This window comes from Poecilia reticulata, chromosome 2 (assembly GCF_904066995.2).
Source record: "Poecilia reticulata chromosome 2, P_reticulata-male-v2, whole genome shotgun sequence".
NCBI classification, from domain to species: Eukaryota; Metazoa; Chordata; class Actinopteri; order Cyprinodontiformes; family Poeciliidae; genus Poecilia; species Poecilia reticulata.
The window spans coordinates 38,874,717-38,890,274 of record NC_088831.1 but is presented as its reverse complement, the minus strand read 5'-3'; the positions used below and the strand labels follow the sequence as shown (position 1 = coordinate 38,890,274).

The 15,558-nt window shown below is 36.3% G+C and overlaps 1 protein-coding gene across 4 annotated transcripts in view; it reads right to left on the bottom strand.

The window, feature by feature from the left end:
* LOC103460460 (partitioning defective 3 homolog B-like) overlaps window positions 1-15,558 on the bottom strand; it is a 213,536-nt gene that overhangs the window by 142,794 nt on the left and 55,184 nt on the right. For 3 of the 4 annotated variants that reach the window (XM_008402636.3, XM_008402652.3, XM_008402658.2), the window contains 7 exons: window positions 14,899-14,969; window positions 7,587-7,670; window positions 6,435-6,560; window positions 3,668-3,923; window positions 1,955-2,063; window positions 695-834; window positions 484-612 (listed from right to left, as the gene is read on the bottom strand). In XM_008402636.3, the coding sequence (XP_008400858.2) occupies window positions 484-612; window positions 695-834; window positions 1,955-2,063; window positions 3,668-3,923; window positions 6,435-6,560; window positions 7,587-7,670; window positions 14,899-14,969 (915 nt within the window). The remainder of the gene's footprint in view (window positions 1-483; window positions 613-694; window positions 835-1,954; window positions 2,064-3,667; window positions 3,924-6,434; window positions 6,561-7,586; window positions 7,671-14,898; window positions 14,970-15,558) is intronic. The other variant, XM_008402642.3, reaches the window with a different exon arrangement.

The following is a 15,558-nucleotide window of genomic DNA, read 5'->3' as shown; positions in this document are numbered from 1 at the left end:
GGGAGAGACAGATAAAGAGAAAACTATCTTTAGCATAGAAATTTAATTTTGTAATTGGTGAATTAAAATAAAAGTTACACAAGGCTACATATTTTTTTTGTGAGAAATTAAAGATGTAAAAAAGATGTTTGTTAGTGCAAGAACTGTTTCTGATATGAAAAGTCAGAAAAGCGAGGAAAATAAAACCAGTGGGGAAAAAAAGATGTTTATTGAAAATATTAGAACAGAGGTAAAATTTTGCATAAAGTGAAAACATTTGCAGAAAGAAATAGGATCTAACCCTTACAAAGAGATTTGTCCATAGCGGGATAAAGCAGTGGTACATTACTGCAGAATCAAGTCACATTTCTTTGAAAATTAAAATTAAACAAAATTACCGGAGTGAATAAGACACTAGAGCCTTTCAATCGACTGGTGATTCTTCAAGCCAACAGAAAATCTAGTTCTGCCTGCTGCCATTTTAACACTGGGACTGGTTCTTACCATTTCTCTGGGCAGGAACATCTCATCCTGCCGTAAAACCACCAGGGACACAGTCTCTCCCTGACGAGTGCTGCGGAGCATACACACCAGCTCCTCCTGGCCCACCCCAGTGATATCCACACCGTTTACCTATGCACACACACATAAGAAACTTGTCTCCAGCAGATTTGTTGAGGTATAACAAAAACCGTTCGGGTAAGCTTCACTGTACCTCCAGTATGCGGTCTCCAGACTGAAGGCGTCCATCTTTGACAGCAGCTCCTCGTGGCAGAATGTTTTTAACTAGAATAGGACCGGGGCCGTGTATTGAGGAATCCCTGGTTACGACAGTAAATCCAAGACCTTCTGAACCTACAGTCACATCCACAGAGACATGCAGAAATCTGAGCTTTTCTCCAAAGGTCTGAATATATTTCAAGAGGATTTTAAGGTGAAAATCTGATTTCAATATCCCACACACAGGTACTTTATTCTGAGAGCTTAGGTGCAGTGTTGTTGACTCAGCTCCTGACTCCATATAATCTACTATGTGTGCTAACTTTAAGTATTGGAAGATTGAGTATGTTGCTTTAAATCCTTTAGATACAGGTGCAGCAACACATCTGCAAGCATTAAGGGGGTTCAGGAGAAGGTCAGAAAGGACAGCAGGAAGAAATAAGTAAAAGGAAGGAAGGAAAAAGCCAAGAAGGAAGAACAAATAGATGAACAGGTAGACGGGGAAAAGGAAGGAGGTGGGTGAAAGAAAAAAAATGAGAGTTCAGGTACAGGTCAAAAAGGATGAGAAGAAGACAAGAGTCCAAGTGAAATCAATGAAACACATTGGAAACATAGAGGCAATGTTCTGGAAAAGAAGAAGATAAAGACGAAAAGCTTAATCAGAGAAAATATGTGCACATATAAATGTGTATGAAAGGTCTCACACACATGGCTGCGAGAACAGAAAAAAAAATCGCTGCACGCAGACACAGGGACTGGCTGTGTGGTTTATAGACCTCATTAAGTCTGGTCTCTTTAGCAGAGCCAAGTCAGCAGTTTGGGCCGCTATGAATTCATATCAGCAGAAATGAACAGATCAATAAAGACTTAATAGACCCTGAAGAGAAGGAATGTGGAAGATGGAGAGAGGAAAGCGACTTTGCCTGATAGGTTTACAGAAACAGGAACAAATCCATACGAACTGGTAAGGCAAACACCATGCCAAGAAACAAATTAAAGATTTACAGTTTTAAATAAATTTAACTAAAATGAAAAAGGCAAATCCCACAAACCAAGGAGCAACATTAAATGCTGAATGTTTAACTGAAAATGGCCTACAACAATTTAGACTCACTGCAGGATCTCAACGCAGTGAATTTAGATAAGCTTATACTTTCACCCACTCCATTGAATATATAAAACAAACGTTTTAACATTATGCTTCCTGCTGTAATGTTTTGTACATACTCAAAAAATAAACAAAGATGCTTCCAACCTTTCTTTAAGTCGATCCGCAGCCTCCGCCCTCCTCTTTTATTGGACACCAAGCTGGAGAGCGCCGGACTTTTCCTGTGGAGAGGGCTGTCACCTCTCTCCTTTGGACTCTACATTAAGAACATGCAGCTTTTATTAGTTTCAAACTAAATACATATAACAGTAATGCTTTAATGTAAGAAATGTATTAAAAATAAAAAAGCCAAGTTACAAGGTTTCTGCAGGTTTTGTCAGCTCAAACTTAAGGCTTTTTAAGACCTTTTTCAAACCATTATGAATAAAATATAAGACCTGTGTCACGACCAAAATGTACAAAACAATATTGTATTTTTTATATAGTAGTCGAGTTGGAAAAAGCAAATGTCATCCAGAAAATTGGCAATAACTTACACTTACCAATGATAAATGCAAAAAAGCTAGCTAGCTAGATAGTGAGGGTTTGTTAGTAGCTACTTAGCAATAGCCTCAACCACAAAAAATGATAATGATGATGATGATGAAGATGATGATATCCGCATGCAGCTCAAATTTTTGCCTTACAGAATAGTCCCATGAAAAAACTAAACTACATAGAAAATACAAGAATAAATAGTTCTGCCACAACTAAATTTGGGCTTGTGATATATAAGGTCAACTTACATATTTCCTAATAAATTTAAAACATTTTAAGGACCTAATTCTTCAGATGCACAAATTTAAGACTTTTTAAGCCTTTGTAAGGATGTGCGAACACCCAGAGTTAGAAGCTATTCTTCAAAATCTCTCCTTTAATCATGAAATGCAAGTCTGCCTGGAACCGGAAGTGCCAAAAAAGCCTTTTTTGTTTATCTGCACACAACAGACTGGATGTTCTGGATCATAATAATGTTTTAAAGGGTAAAACATCCAACATTTAACAACTTAACATCCTCTTCTCATTTTAAGAGCATAAATTTTAAAAAATCTGTATGATTTAATAGGAGATATTTCTGCTGTGGTAATGTTAAATATGGAACCTGCGAAAACTGGATAGATGAATGGAAGGAAGGAATAGATTCTGTCTTTTCTCCTCCCTTACTGAAAACAGAATAAACTTATGGACTTTTCCAGACAGTTTACGACAAAGTAATTTAATAAATATATCAAATATGATGGTTAAAGTAAAAAAAATAAATAAATAAATAAATGAAAATGTGCATCTCCTCAAACTGTTTATAGAACTGTACAGAGTTCCTGCATGACCAACAAAACTTATTTTTAATAAACTAAGATAATAAGCTGTTGCTAAGAAACTGTTCCCTCTAAGCCAGTTGTTTTTCAAATGTCAGCCAAGTAACCATAGTGACGTTGACGACATGGTTACATGTGTTCGGGTTTTATAAGCTTTTTAGCTCTAGGAAGAAGGTGGACATAAGGTAAAAATAAAGTGGAACTTATTGCTTTTTAAAGCCACAGGAAAAGAATGAAAAACAAATAAAGTATAATAAAAAATACAGAGCTTATAGAAATGCACTAAAACTTAGATCATGAACATTACATGATGGTGGGTGGAAACAGACCTGATGAAGGTGTTTTATCTTAGCATGTTGTTTGATATCTGTGCTGTCTGGTTGTTGGCAAGTGAACTATTGTAATTTACTGGATCTTAAAACTGTATTGTCATATTCGTTTAATGTTGTTGAGTCATTTTTACAGCACATTTGAGTGTTTTTAGTATAACTGAAGCACAACTCACACTAACCACTTCAAGAATATGACTTTCTTCTACAAGACGTGGAGCTGAATTCTCAGGAGGTTTAAACACAGGTTTGGCTTTGACTGGTGGCGGTGGATCTTTGCCCTTGGTGACACGAGGGCTGCTGTTCGGAGCCGTACTGTTGACACACAGCTGACTGATCAGACTTTTCTCATATCGCTCTCTGTTTGACGAGGACACGACTTCCAAACGAACAAGTGGGGACCGCATCGCCTGGCGAAAAATGTCCTGAGATCTACAAGGAAAAAGAGGAAAAAGAGAAAGCAAAAAAAAATTGTTCAGTTTGGTGAACGAGGTTTTTTAAAGAAAGCAAAGACAGTTAGCAGATGCAACGATAATTTCATCATTCATAATAATATCCAAAGAGTACTTATCAGTTTCAGACAAGAAAATTAATTATACTGTGAGAGGGCATAACTCAATTAGGAGAAAAATAGAGATACAGTTAATAAATCTGATTACACATGATTAATTTAAAGTTTATCCCAGATCCTTTGTACTTAAAACTTTAAGAAGTTTGATTTCTAACAACTAGAAATCAAACTTCTTAAAGTTTGATTTCTAAACTAAAATGATAGTTTTAGACACTGATCCCTCACTATTCCTCTGAAACATCATCATTATGTGTGTTAAAGCTTTCCTTTTCCTCCAGCTGAATTAGTAATGGCTATTTGCAGCGTTTTTCTTTTTTATCACCTTCTCCGAGCTCAAAACCAGACAGTTCAGGAAGCATAGAGCCACAACACCTGGACACACAGCTATTAGAACCTCATAAAGAATGAAAAAGATCATTTTGCAGGGAATTAATTTAGATCAGATCATGCTAAGCAAGTTACAGGCACTACGGTGTCAGGAGCAATTGGTAATCAGCATCATTCACCTCAGATAAGCAATGGAGTAAATCCAGTTAATTAAAATTTCATTTGATTACACTCCTGTTGTTTTCCGAATAGTTTATGATGATTAGAGTTGACTTTGTTTAAAAGTCAGAAATGAAAAATTCCTCCATGAATTTGATGGGAAAATGTGAAACAGTGAAACTTTGGAAAATTGACAATTAATCTAATGTAAACTACGATGTCATTATGTATATTTACATTAAGAGCACAGTGATTTTAGCATCATGGAAAATCAAGTGTCTTAAGGCAATGCTTTGCCTTGTAAGTATAATCTGTGTTAAGACAGCATTATGGACAATCCATACAGTGTATCAACTTAAACAATACCCTGTGACAGTTTTATTCTAAAGCAAAGAATAATTTGCCACAAAGGAGCCGACATCTTCCGAAAAACTAATAGTAATTTTCTATTTACAAGAAAAAAAATTATATTTTCTGATTTTGAAACTGTATAAATGTGCAAGAAACAAAGTGAATTCCCCATGATTAAATGCATAAACTATATTGAAGTCAGGATATTCTCGGACATTATAAAGTAAAAAATTAGTAAGTAAATAAATAAGTAAACAAACAAAAACTCTGCGAGGCCTCTGAGATTTAAGTGTTAAAATTAGGAGGCGAGAATGAGAATATTTTGTAACGCTTAATAATTTTAGTAAATTTCTAATATTTTTTGTTCATGCTAATTCCAGGGAATATAATTCTAAGGTTGCCCTGCGACAGACTGGCGACCTGTCCAGGGTGACCCCGCCTCTCGCCCGGAACGTTAGCTGGAGAGGCAACAGCAACCCTCCTGACCCCACTGAGGGACAAGGGTGTAAAGAAAATGGATGGATGGATAATTCTAAGGTCAAACATGTTTGTCTGAAATCATGGGACATTATGCTTTTTTCCTCGCAAACGTGGAAGCCATATTTGTAAGGTCGTAAACAACATCGTCAACGAAACACTAGAAGCTGAACCGTAGTCATGTGACTAATTTGTGGTATTCTCTTCTCAGTCCATGGAAAAACCATTAGAACACAACACTATTAACAATTGCTTTTGCAGTGATTTAGATTGCATTGACAGTAGAATGAAATTAGATATGAAAGCTGTGTGTTTTGTTATGAGTATGGAGAGCATTGTGCTCAGATGATATCACTATTATGTCTGATTGAACAAGGCGTGCAGCCACATTTGTGTGAATCCGATATTCTAACCAAGCAGCCTCGATAATAATCTGGCATGGACAATGGCCCTGTGTGCATTCACACAAAACTTTGCTGCACAATGCTCCAGCTGAAATATCACCTGATAGGTCTGAACAAAACTAGCAGTGCTCTATGTTTGTAAGTGCAAATACAGTTTAGATACAGTGCAGGTGGATCTTAAATAACACAAAATGTTTGTTTTTCTTCTCCTGTTTGATAGATTTGTGTGTTTCTCAGGCAGACAAACTACTTTCAAAATCTTATTTTATTTTATATGTTGCCTAACATATATGACCATGTGGAATGAGTCTCTATGACTTATGGAGTGTCACTTTTATCTATTGAATGACTGAAATAAGTTACCTTATGAATAATTTATTAAGGTGCACATTTATTTATTGAACTAGTACTCCTTAATATCTGTGAATCCTAAATTTGTATTACTCAATTTACTAATAACAAAAGGAACTGACTAACTGTGACGTAATGTGAACAAAATTTGCACTCCTGACAATTCCCCTTATATAAACGAATAAAGTTTCAGTTCCGGCATTTATGTATGTCCTTTCTTAGAAAAATAAAAAGATGCAAAGTTTTTAAACCAAACAAAATGTTAGCCTCTGATGAAAAACAGAGATAAACAGCTGCACTCACTGGCTAAATGTCTTGTCCATGAGGTCAGTGTTGTTGATTTTCACAATGCATTCATCCTCCTGAAACAAGCCCTCCTTTCTTGAGCGGCTCTCTTCCTCCACACCACGGATATACAGACCAAGAGACCTGTGCCAGCAAGAGATACATACAGCAAATATGAAAAAGCTCACATCTTTCTTTAAAACATATCATTAATAAAGATTTGATAGAAAATTATATTTAGTTATATGAACTCCAAGACTGAGATATCTGTAGGCAAAAAAAACTCCAAAAGTGTTTCACCAAGACTTTTTAGAGGTTGCAATCAATAGGAAATTTTATCTATTAACTAACAAAAGGTTATGGTCAGGGCTCCTACACATTTTTCAGCAAAAAAAAAAAAATCCCAGAAGAGTTCTGAGCTCTTTATGGCAATTTAAAATGTAAAACTCTAACGTTTACCAGAAATTTATGGGTGATATTTACACACAGTTAGGCTTTGACAAAAATAGGAAGAAACATAATAAAAGTCACAAAGAAGGAGAAGCAAGAAAGGATAGACAGAAGGACAAAATACAAAATAATACAAGAATGGACACAAGCAAGAAATAAAAGAAACAAGGGAATAAACTGAATAGACTGTTTCAAACTGTGTAGTAGCAACACTGAAAACTGTAGGCGAAGAAACAGACACTAAGATAACCAGGAACAAAGACATATATTGCAAACATTATCTGAGCAAAAGTAACATGTGGTAAAAAGAAAATAATAATAAAGAAAGATATCTTCAAAAAGGAGGTGATACAAATCTTCAAATACAGTTCAACTACACAAGAATAAAAAATCAGGGTACAAGAAAAGTGATTGTAAAATGACGAAAGGAAACTGGAACGAGGTGATGAGGAAAGGAAGGAATGAACAAGATGAAAAAAATCATTCAAAACCCATCATGCTTTCCTTTAGGAAGTTAAAAAAAAAAACTGCGCGCACACACACAGTGCTTTTTTTGTTTTGTTTTCCTTTACTTAGTAGTTGCCACTGTGTCTGCAGAGTTTACTTCCAAAAGTTATTTTGTGTTTCATGGTATTGCCAGAATTAGATCTTATGGGGATCTTATGGGGATGTGTCCTTTTTCAGTTCAAAACAGTGTGGATGAATGTACGCAAAACTCACCGTCCGCTGAGTGAAGAGCAGTAGGGAACAACGTGAATACCCAGAGGATTGTCCTCTCCCTGGATCTCCACCGTTCTGGTCAGACTAGAGAAACACAGGTAGATGGTAGAAACAAAGACAAAACAGATAAAAAAACTATTATAGTAAGTACAACAATCATTTTATTAGACTAATGCTTTTTACCTTTTGAACAGCACATGAGTTTCAAATGAATATGAATGTGTACACATTAAAGTAATGGTCTTTTAGATTTTTTTTTTTCAATATTAAGGACTCCAAGCAAAGAGGACAAAAGGTAATTGCAAATGTGAAAATATGACCATACACTTAAACTAATGTGTGCATGTACGCAGATATATTCACCTTTTTTTTCTAAATCCAAGCTGAGTTTTAGGTTTCTAACAACTAAAATGAATCTTCCCTCATTGGATCTATGAGTCCCATCTCGATACAACGCTGCTTTTATGCAGTTTATTAATTCAAATCACCTACTGGTTTGTCTTCAGGCATTCATTAAGACATAAACATTTAACTGCTATCTATTCCATAATATTCATTTTAGCGATAAGGCACATTATGAATGAACAAATTCTAAACAACAGACAACTGTCTTGACTATTGATGAAGGTAACATGCTTACCAGATTAAATATTCATATTCATATCTGGTAAATAGTATTTGGCATCAAGTATTTGAACACCCTGCGACTTTGCAAGTTTTCCCACTTAGAAATCATGGGGGTGGGGAGCCTGAAATTTTCACCTAAGGTTTATGTTCACTGTGAGAGACAATCTAATAAAAATATATATAAAAATCCAGAAATCACAATTTTAATAGTTTGTGTGTTACTGCTGCAAATGAGTATTTGAACACCTGTGAAAATCAATGTTAATATTTGGTACAGTATCCTTTGACAGAGGTCAATTGTTTCCTGCAGTTTTTCACCAGCTTTGCACAAACTGCATATATAAAGCTATTATGGTAGAAAACAGAAAAACGTTTTGAATAAAAAAAAACAGTTTTTTTTAAAGAAACATTAGTGACACTATAATAAATTAGTACAGTACTGTTAGAATCACCAATAACTTAACCCACTCAAACAGGTGGAATGTGATTAGCTGTTCTTACCACATTCTTGGTGATGGTAAGGATGGTGAGCGAGGCCACTGCCTTTTCTCATTATCCTCAACAACAGTATCCACTTCTGGTTCGTATGAACCACTTTTCTCATCTATTCTTCGAGACAGTAATCTTTTACAATTTGAGTAATAAACTGAACTTAATGCACTGTTTGATAACTAGGATCAATTCGGATGCATGTATGATTGAGTTGAGTTGACTTTTTTTGTGAAGTGTCTTGAAATGGTGCTATCTAAATAAACTGAATTAAACTGAATGAAAGCTAGACAGACATCACATGTGTGCTAGCTCCGATATAATCTCTGAAAGCTTGTGTCTCTTGAGGAAAAGTTTGCAAGTCGTTGCACTCGATTGACTTTAGATTTCCAATGAATGCTAATACCGTACTGAAAATATGCTTTTATGGAGTACTTAATCCGTGTCTGTGGATGCAGGCCTCAGAGAAGGGAGCGCTCTACTCAATTCAAGCCTAATAAAGGCATAGACCACAGTGGATGTATGTTTGAAGAATATGTTTTGTGCCTTTCTTCTCTGTGGGTTTCTTCCTTACTTTGAATCTCTTAATGTCTCTATGTGTGGTTTGGATTATTCAAGTGTGTCTCTGCTTTACATCCTGCCTTTTAATGTGTACGCGTGCTAAAGTCTTTGTTTGTTTGATTGGTTTATCTATCAGAGCACAGCCATTAATCCTCTCGTGACCTTCTCTCTGCTCCCAGTGTGTGTGAATGCGTGTGTGTCGGTGTGTGCCTTTTTAGCAAGTTTGTCTAAACTTTGTTTTGCAATCTTTCATTCATTCTCTGTCATGCTAACAGTTCATTTCATGTCTGCCTCTCCCGCTCCAGCTCATCCATCCATCCCTAAATCCCCATCAACTGATAGCACTACAGATGCTGATAAACTCCAGAGAGGGTTACTGATGATTGTGGGTGGTAACAGTGGAGACATGCAAAGTATACCAACATGTTTTCTCTCTCTCTTTCTCACACACAGACTCATAAATAGGCACACAAAGCTGAAATTGCCTCATCACAGCTCAGTAAATTTACATGAATCCAAACGGCTGCAAACATGACCGTAAAGCAGGACAGATGTTGTTTTACACTCTGATTCTGCAAGTAGGATTTTTTTTAGGCCGACATAAAAAAACGATAACTAGTCTGTGACAACAATAACACTTACACTATCCAAGCACTAAAAGCAACTATTATTAATTCTTCAATTAACCCAGGGCCCAAAAATAAACTCCAAACACTGCTAAGAGGAAATGAAGTAGTACTATGGACCATCAAGTGAACCATAACACACACATTTTATGAATTACTAATATATCCATTGCTTTTGAAGCATGTCAGTGCCAGTAAAAATATTGATTTTGAGAAAATGATAAAGCTGTTAAAAATGGAAGCAATGCAACCCTAAAAAATGCCAAACGTATTCCACTATAAACTTACTCAGCCACCTTGTAGTGATGTTAAATATTCCAAATGCAATTATCTGTCCAGTACATTGTAATTAAAACATTTGTCAAGAAATACCAATAGTAGTGTACAGAAGTTGTATGCTTCTTCAACAAAAACAAACCATAATGCACTGAGTCAAACTCGCGCGAATCTTAACATGCTATTGCTAACATTCCAAGCTATTTATCGTTACATTAAGATGTCTTGAAAAAGTTCTGTCATTCCTGTCACAACTCTTATGCAGATTGACTATGTGTCAGACCAAGCTTGAGAATTTGAGTGATAATTAAAAAAGTGTAAACTGAAACCACATTTCAAGTTTATTTTAGTGATGTCTACATCATAAATATGTCAAAATATGTGGTAAATGAACTAGAATATGGACAGAGCTTTGTTTCACCAAACTCCTCTTTTCTGATTCATTAAATGCATGTTACAACTCAACGTTTGCTTGGAATAAGACATTCCAAGTATCACACTTGGGTAACAGTTATTATTTTCAAACAGAACAGTAAAAATAAGATCCCAGATACTAGCAGCTGAGATGAGCTCCCTCCATAGGGCAGCTTGCCTCAGTCTTGTGGGAGCTGCTCTTTGTTACTCAAATAAGTCCATTGCTGTGGTTTGGGCATTGGACGGATGGATGGTCACTACTCATTGGCGCCTTCTTGTTGTGGTCTATTTTCATCACTAGAGTGACATGAGATGCTCCTGTATTAGGCAGAGCCCTAAGTACTGGCAACACATCCTCAAATCACAGTGTCAATTTAAAATAATAACTGGAAAAAAAGGAGGTAGGAATCAGAGAAGCTTTAGAAATGAAACAGTGAGTGAGGGAGAAGGAGGCGCTGAATTAATTAGACAAGGCTAATAAAAAGAATTATTATGAGCAGGAAAATAACATGCACCCCTCCCTTTATCTCTTCCTGCTGCTGCGCCTCTGATCTCCACCTACTACACACAAACACACACATTCACAAAAGCAATTGAGATCCATCTGCATTTCCTTTTTCTTCCTTTATATTTTTTTTGTGAAAGATGTTTGACAGGCTGCATCAATGCAAATACTGAAGTGGGGTTGAGAGAGGGAGCAGCAAAACGGGTGAGACTTGAGAAAAGAGACACGAAGCGCAATGGATGAATAGGAGGGAGAAAAAGGAGCTGTATGCACAGAGTGCAGGACAGAGCGAGGCAAAGAGAGATGAAGAGAGCAGGTGTTCTCTTTATCCAGCTGCCACTTTACCGATCCTCTCTATGAAAGACCGAAACACTGAGGAGAAATGAAAAAGGAGGATATGCATCACCAAACCACTCTCTTTGCGCCAATGCATTTCACTCTCTCATTACTATTCTTATCAATGTATTTCTCTTTTTTATGGCTCTCTAAGTGCACAGATGTAATGATAAAAGTTTGCACAAGACTAAATGTCAGTGAGAAAAGATACAATACAAAAACAAATAGTACTCATTGCAGGAATTAGCAGCTTAATAATTGAGAGCACATTATTACATTATAAATGTTTTATTTCGAGTATTTTGTCATTCAAATTTCCTGAAGAACCCTTAACTGAAAAAGTCATGGAGAAATGTAAGCAACAGAATTGAAAATTAACAGCCTGGAGCACACATAAAGAGAAGAAAATGACTAGATCCGGGTTTAAGTATAACCACAATAACTCCTTTTATCACAGTTGATGACTAAATCTATTAAAGCACAAATCACCAAAGATGTATAGCTGCTCTTAAAGAACACAATGCTTTTTAAATCTTGTTTGTTTTGTGCAACCAGTGGAACCTATTTACCTGTTCACCTCTCGCCTTCCAAATCACCTTCAATACAGCGCCTTACTCACAAAGAAATATAGTGAAAACGCCATTTCAATAAACCAATTTGAAGTAAATCTGTTTCCCTGTATGAAAAAGGCCGTTTTGATTTATGCGTAATGAGTTCTTTGCGGCGCATGTGGTGTGGTTAAAATAATGATTAGCCATTACTGTACGTTTGAAGGCGCAGAAATTCTCGCTCGCAAACACAAAGGGGACCACAGTGTGCATGGAAACACAACGCACACCACACAAAAAACACACATTTATTTAACTCCTGCTTTGCTGTTCTAGTATTTATGACCGCATTCCCGCCTTCATTTTGGACTTTTTTTTGTGCAATTTCAAGGATCGTTTCCCTGGTGACCACAAAAACCATTACATCACTTTTACATTACTCACAACTGGGATAGTTCTTATTAGATTAGACTATGTGTGCGTGAAAGGATATGTGTAAAAAGAAAAGTTAGAGGGAAAATGACATAAATGGGAGTTGGCAACTACTTTTGTAATAACCTTTGTATTTTCTGCACTGTACAGCTCAGTACCAGAGATGGTAATGGAACTGAAAAGGTTTCTATTTAGTTAGCTTGGCTATTGATTTGGCTGTCAGAACTGTCTATTAAGGCAACAAATAAGTTGATAATGGTGAAGCAGAAAAATAAGGAATAAAATGCTGCAAACAACTTTCATAGATGGTGCTGATATGTCTATGCTTCCTTCTTTGAGCATGAGAGGATACACATGAAGACTAAAGAGGCTCATTTCAATATTCAAATAATCATATTTTGTTCAACTATTTATTCAATACTATTTTATTACAAAATGTATGTAAAACATCAGGTCAAAAATTTGTATTGATTGAGCTCAGTGGTGTCAGAGGACAAAAGGATAGCAAGCATTAGCACAAACTACTCCGTTAGCAACAGCCGTTTATAAATTCAGCAGCTGAAATCATAAAAAAATGTAAAACTCAACAAAGAAAAACCAAAGAAAATTGTATTTGTTATGAATAATCTGTAAACTGATTATAATAAAGGGATGACATAAAACTAGCAAAATGTCAAATAATTATAATAAAATTAAAAAAATAAAAAAACTCAAGGAAAACCCCTAGGTCTGCACAACGTGGACACCTGAAGCTTACAAATGCAGCTTATATTCAGGCATGCTCAACAGTCTGTAAACTACGGCAAATGGGCCACATTTGTTCAATTTTAGTGAACTGGGATCCAGAACTGCACAGCATTTTGGGGATTGTACGCAAAGGAAAGACTTTAGCTCCTTGACCGCACACAACCAGATAAAGCAAGGTTGGTTTCATTGGCTAACTCACTCTTTGGTTACCTAGCAACAACTTGTTGAGTAACTTGCACAGCACCAGTTTAAAGCTTCACCAACATGCCACGCAACTGCTTAAAAAAAAACAACGGCGAGGAGTGAAAACTGTGAATAAAAAAGGAAAGGTCACATCACCAGTTTGGCAGTATTTCAGATATTTAAAACTAATCAATAATTATCAACATGGACTAATATAAATGCCATAATAATCACACTCACGCGGCAAATTTGTGTGCCTGGTCTGTTTCTTTCTGCCATGTGTATCGTGCAAGTATATCAGGTACAGGTTTTGACCGTGCCTTCCGATAACACACTTCCTCAGTCTCTTTCACAGTTGCTCATAATGTCACTTTTGTCTCGCTCCTGAGCTTGTGCTGTCAATTTCATCTCGCAGCAGTCCAGTCTTTGAAAGCCTTTTGTAAAAGAGCCGTATAACAGCTGCATCAAAGTGCTCAGAGCGTATGAAGAAGTAATGGCATATAGTCTGGAAATTACGGTAATAAGATACATTGCATCCTGCTCAGTTTCTATGGTTAAGTCAAGTGATCTAAAGATAATTTATAAAGTTGTAGAACTAGGTGTTTTTGTCTTGGCATAATTTTTTTAAGAATGGAACTAGACCAACTCAAAGGCCACATGGCAATGTAAAATCAAAGCTTTGTAGGTAAACGCTTGCCAAGTGGTAGAAGGAGCACTTCAATCTTTGCTCTAACAAAGCTAACATGGGAATATTTGACATGTGACACAAGGTACAGGCAAACATTACACTCTGGTTATTGTTAAATAGATTTTCTATAGTTAGTTTCTCTGTTGCAGCACAGAGTAACTGCATGACTTCCCCTTGTGTCTAAATGTAGGATCCAGCTCCAAAGAGCCTTGCGTCTCTCATGGATATGAACAAAAAAGCCCCTCAGAGACACAGGGCATCCTGCAACCCAGAACTTAATTAAGCAGCATTCATTAGTTTGTGCATTTAAAAATAGCAGACGCAACTGTGTTTATCTTTGAGACCATGTGTTTATGGCAGTCTAAGCATATCTTTGTGCCTTTTATGTGTGTGTGTGTGTGCGTGTGCGTGCGTGTGTGTGTGTGTGTGAGACCCTGACCCTGTTTTGGCAGCCTTTTGTAGTTAGCTAATGATGGAGTTTTTAACAGTAAATATATCTGCAACAGCCTTGATCTGGATTAGAAAACAGCTTTAATGAAGAGAAAGTGGGACAGAGGCACACTCATGAAAACCAATGAACATGGATGTTGCACAAACAAAACCTTCTCATTGGACAAAAACACTCATTTCCGACAAACAAACGTAATGGTTTGGCATATTGTCTGGATAAATTACTAGAAAAGCAGATGAAGACAAAATCAGTACAGAGGAGGACCACAAGAGGATTTACAGAAAGAAATCAGCTGAAACTCTTTTGATAGTAATCAGTTTGATCTTTTGTTTTCGGTGCGTTCAATCAGAATGCTTTTCTTTTTTTCTCCAGATCAAAATTTTTATTTCTCATTCATCATTGATCCATACAGAAAAAAAAGGCACTGACCTGCCATTGAAGGTGTTTTTGACTGGAGCTCGTTCCATCCCCCTAGGCCCCTCCACTTCGGCACCGGCTGCCTGCAGAGCACACACACAAACACACGCACACACACACAACATCTGTCTTATTAGTCAGCCAGTGACTGGGAATTTTTAACACATAACAATAGCAGGGAATCAGTCAAAAGAAGAGATTACGCTAATTTTAAGAAATTGAATAAAAAAAAAAGATGTAAGCAGCTGCAAGAAAATCAAAGAAGCTCCAATGTTTTGATTTTAACCTTAATGCACTTTGTTTGAAATTCTGAACCCAACAATTACATTTTTATAACTAAAAACTGACTAGAACACAAAGGGAGAAAAAAGAATAAATATGTGAAGTGATGAGACAAGAAGATGTTAATTTGATCAACAGATGAAGCACTAATTAATTTTTGAAGGCAACCAGACGGTCTTGTTAAGCAGTAATAAATAAGAGTATTAGTGGGCATGGCAACCAAATGTGAAAGGAAGGAAAGTATTATTTTTCCACAATATAGTATGATTTACTGCAAACTAATTGTAGCAGTTCTGAAGTCAATCCAACATATCTGAAACATTTATTTCTTTTATTCAGTTGATTTGTAATATAGCTCCCTCTCAATGAATTAGAACAGCAGAGACTACT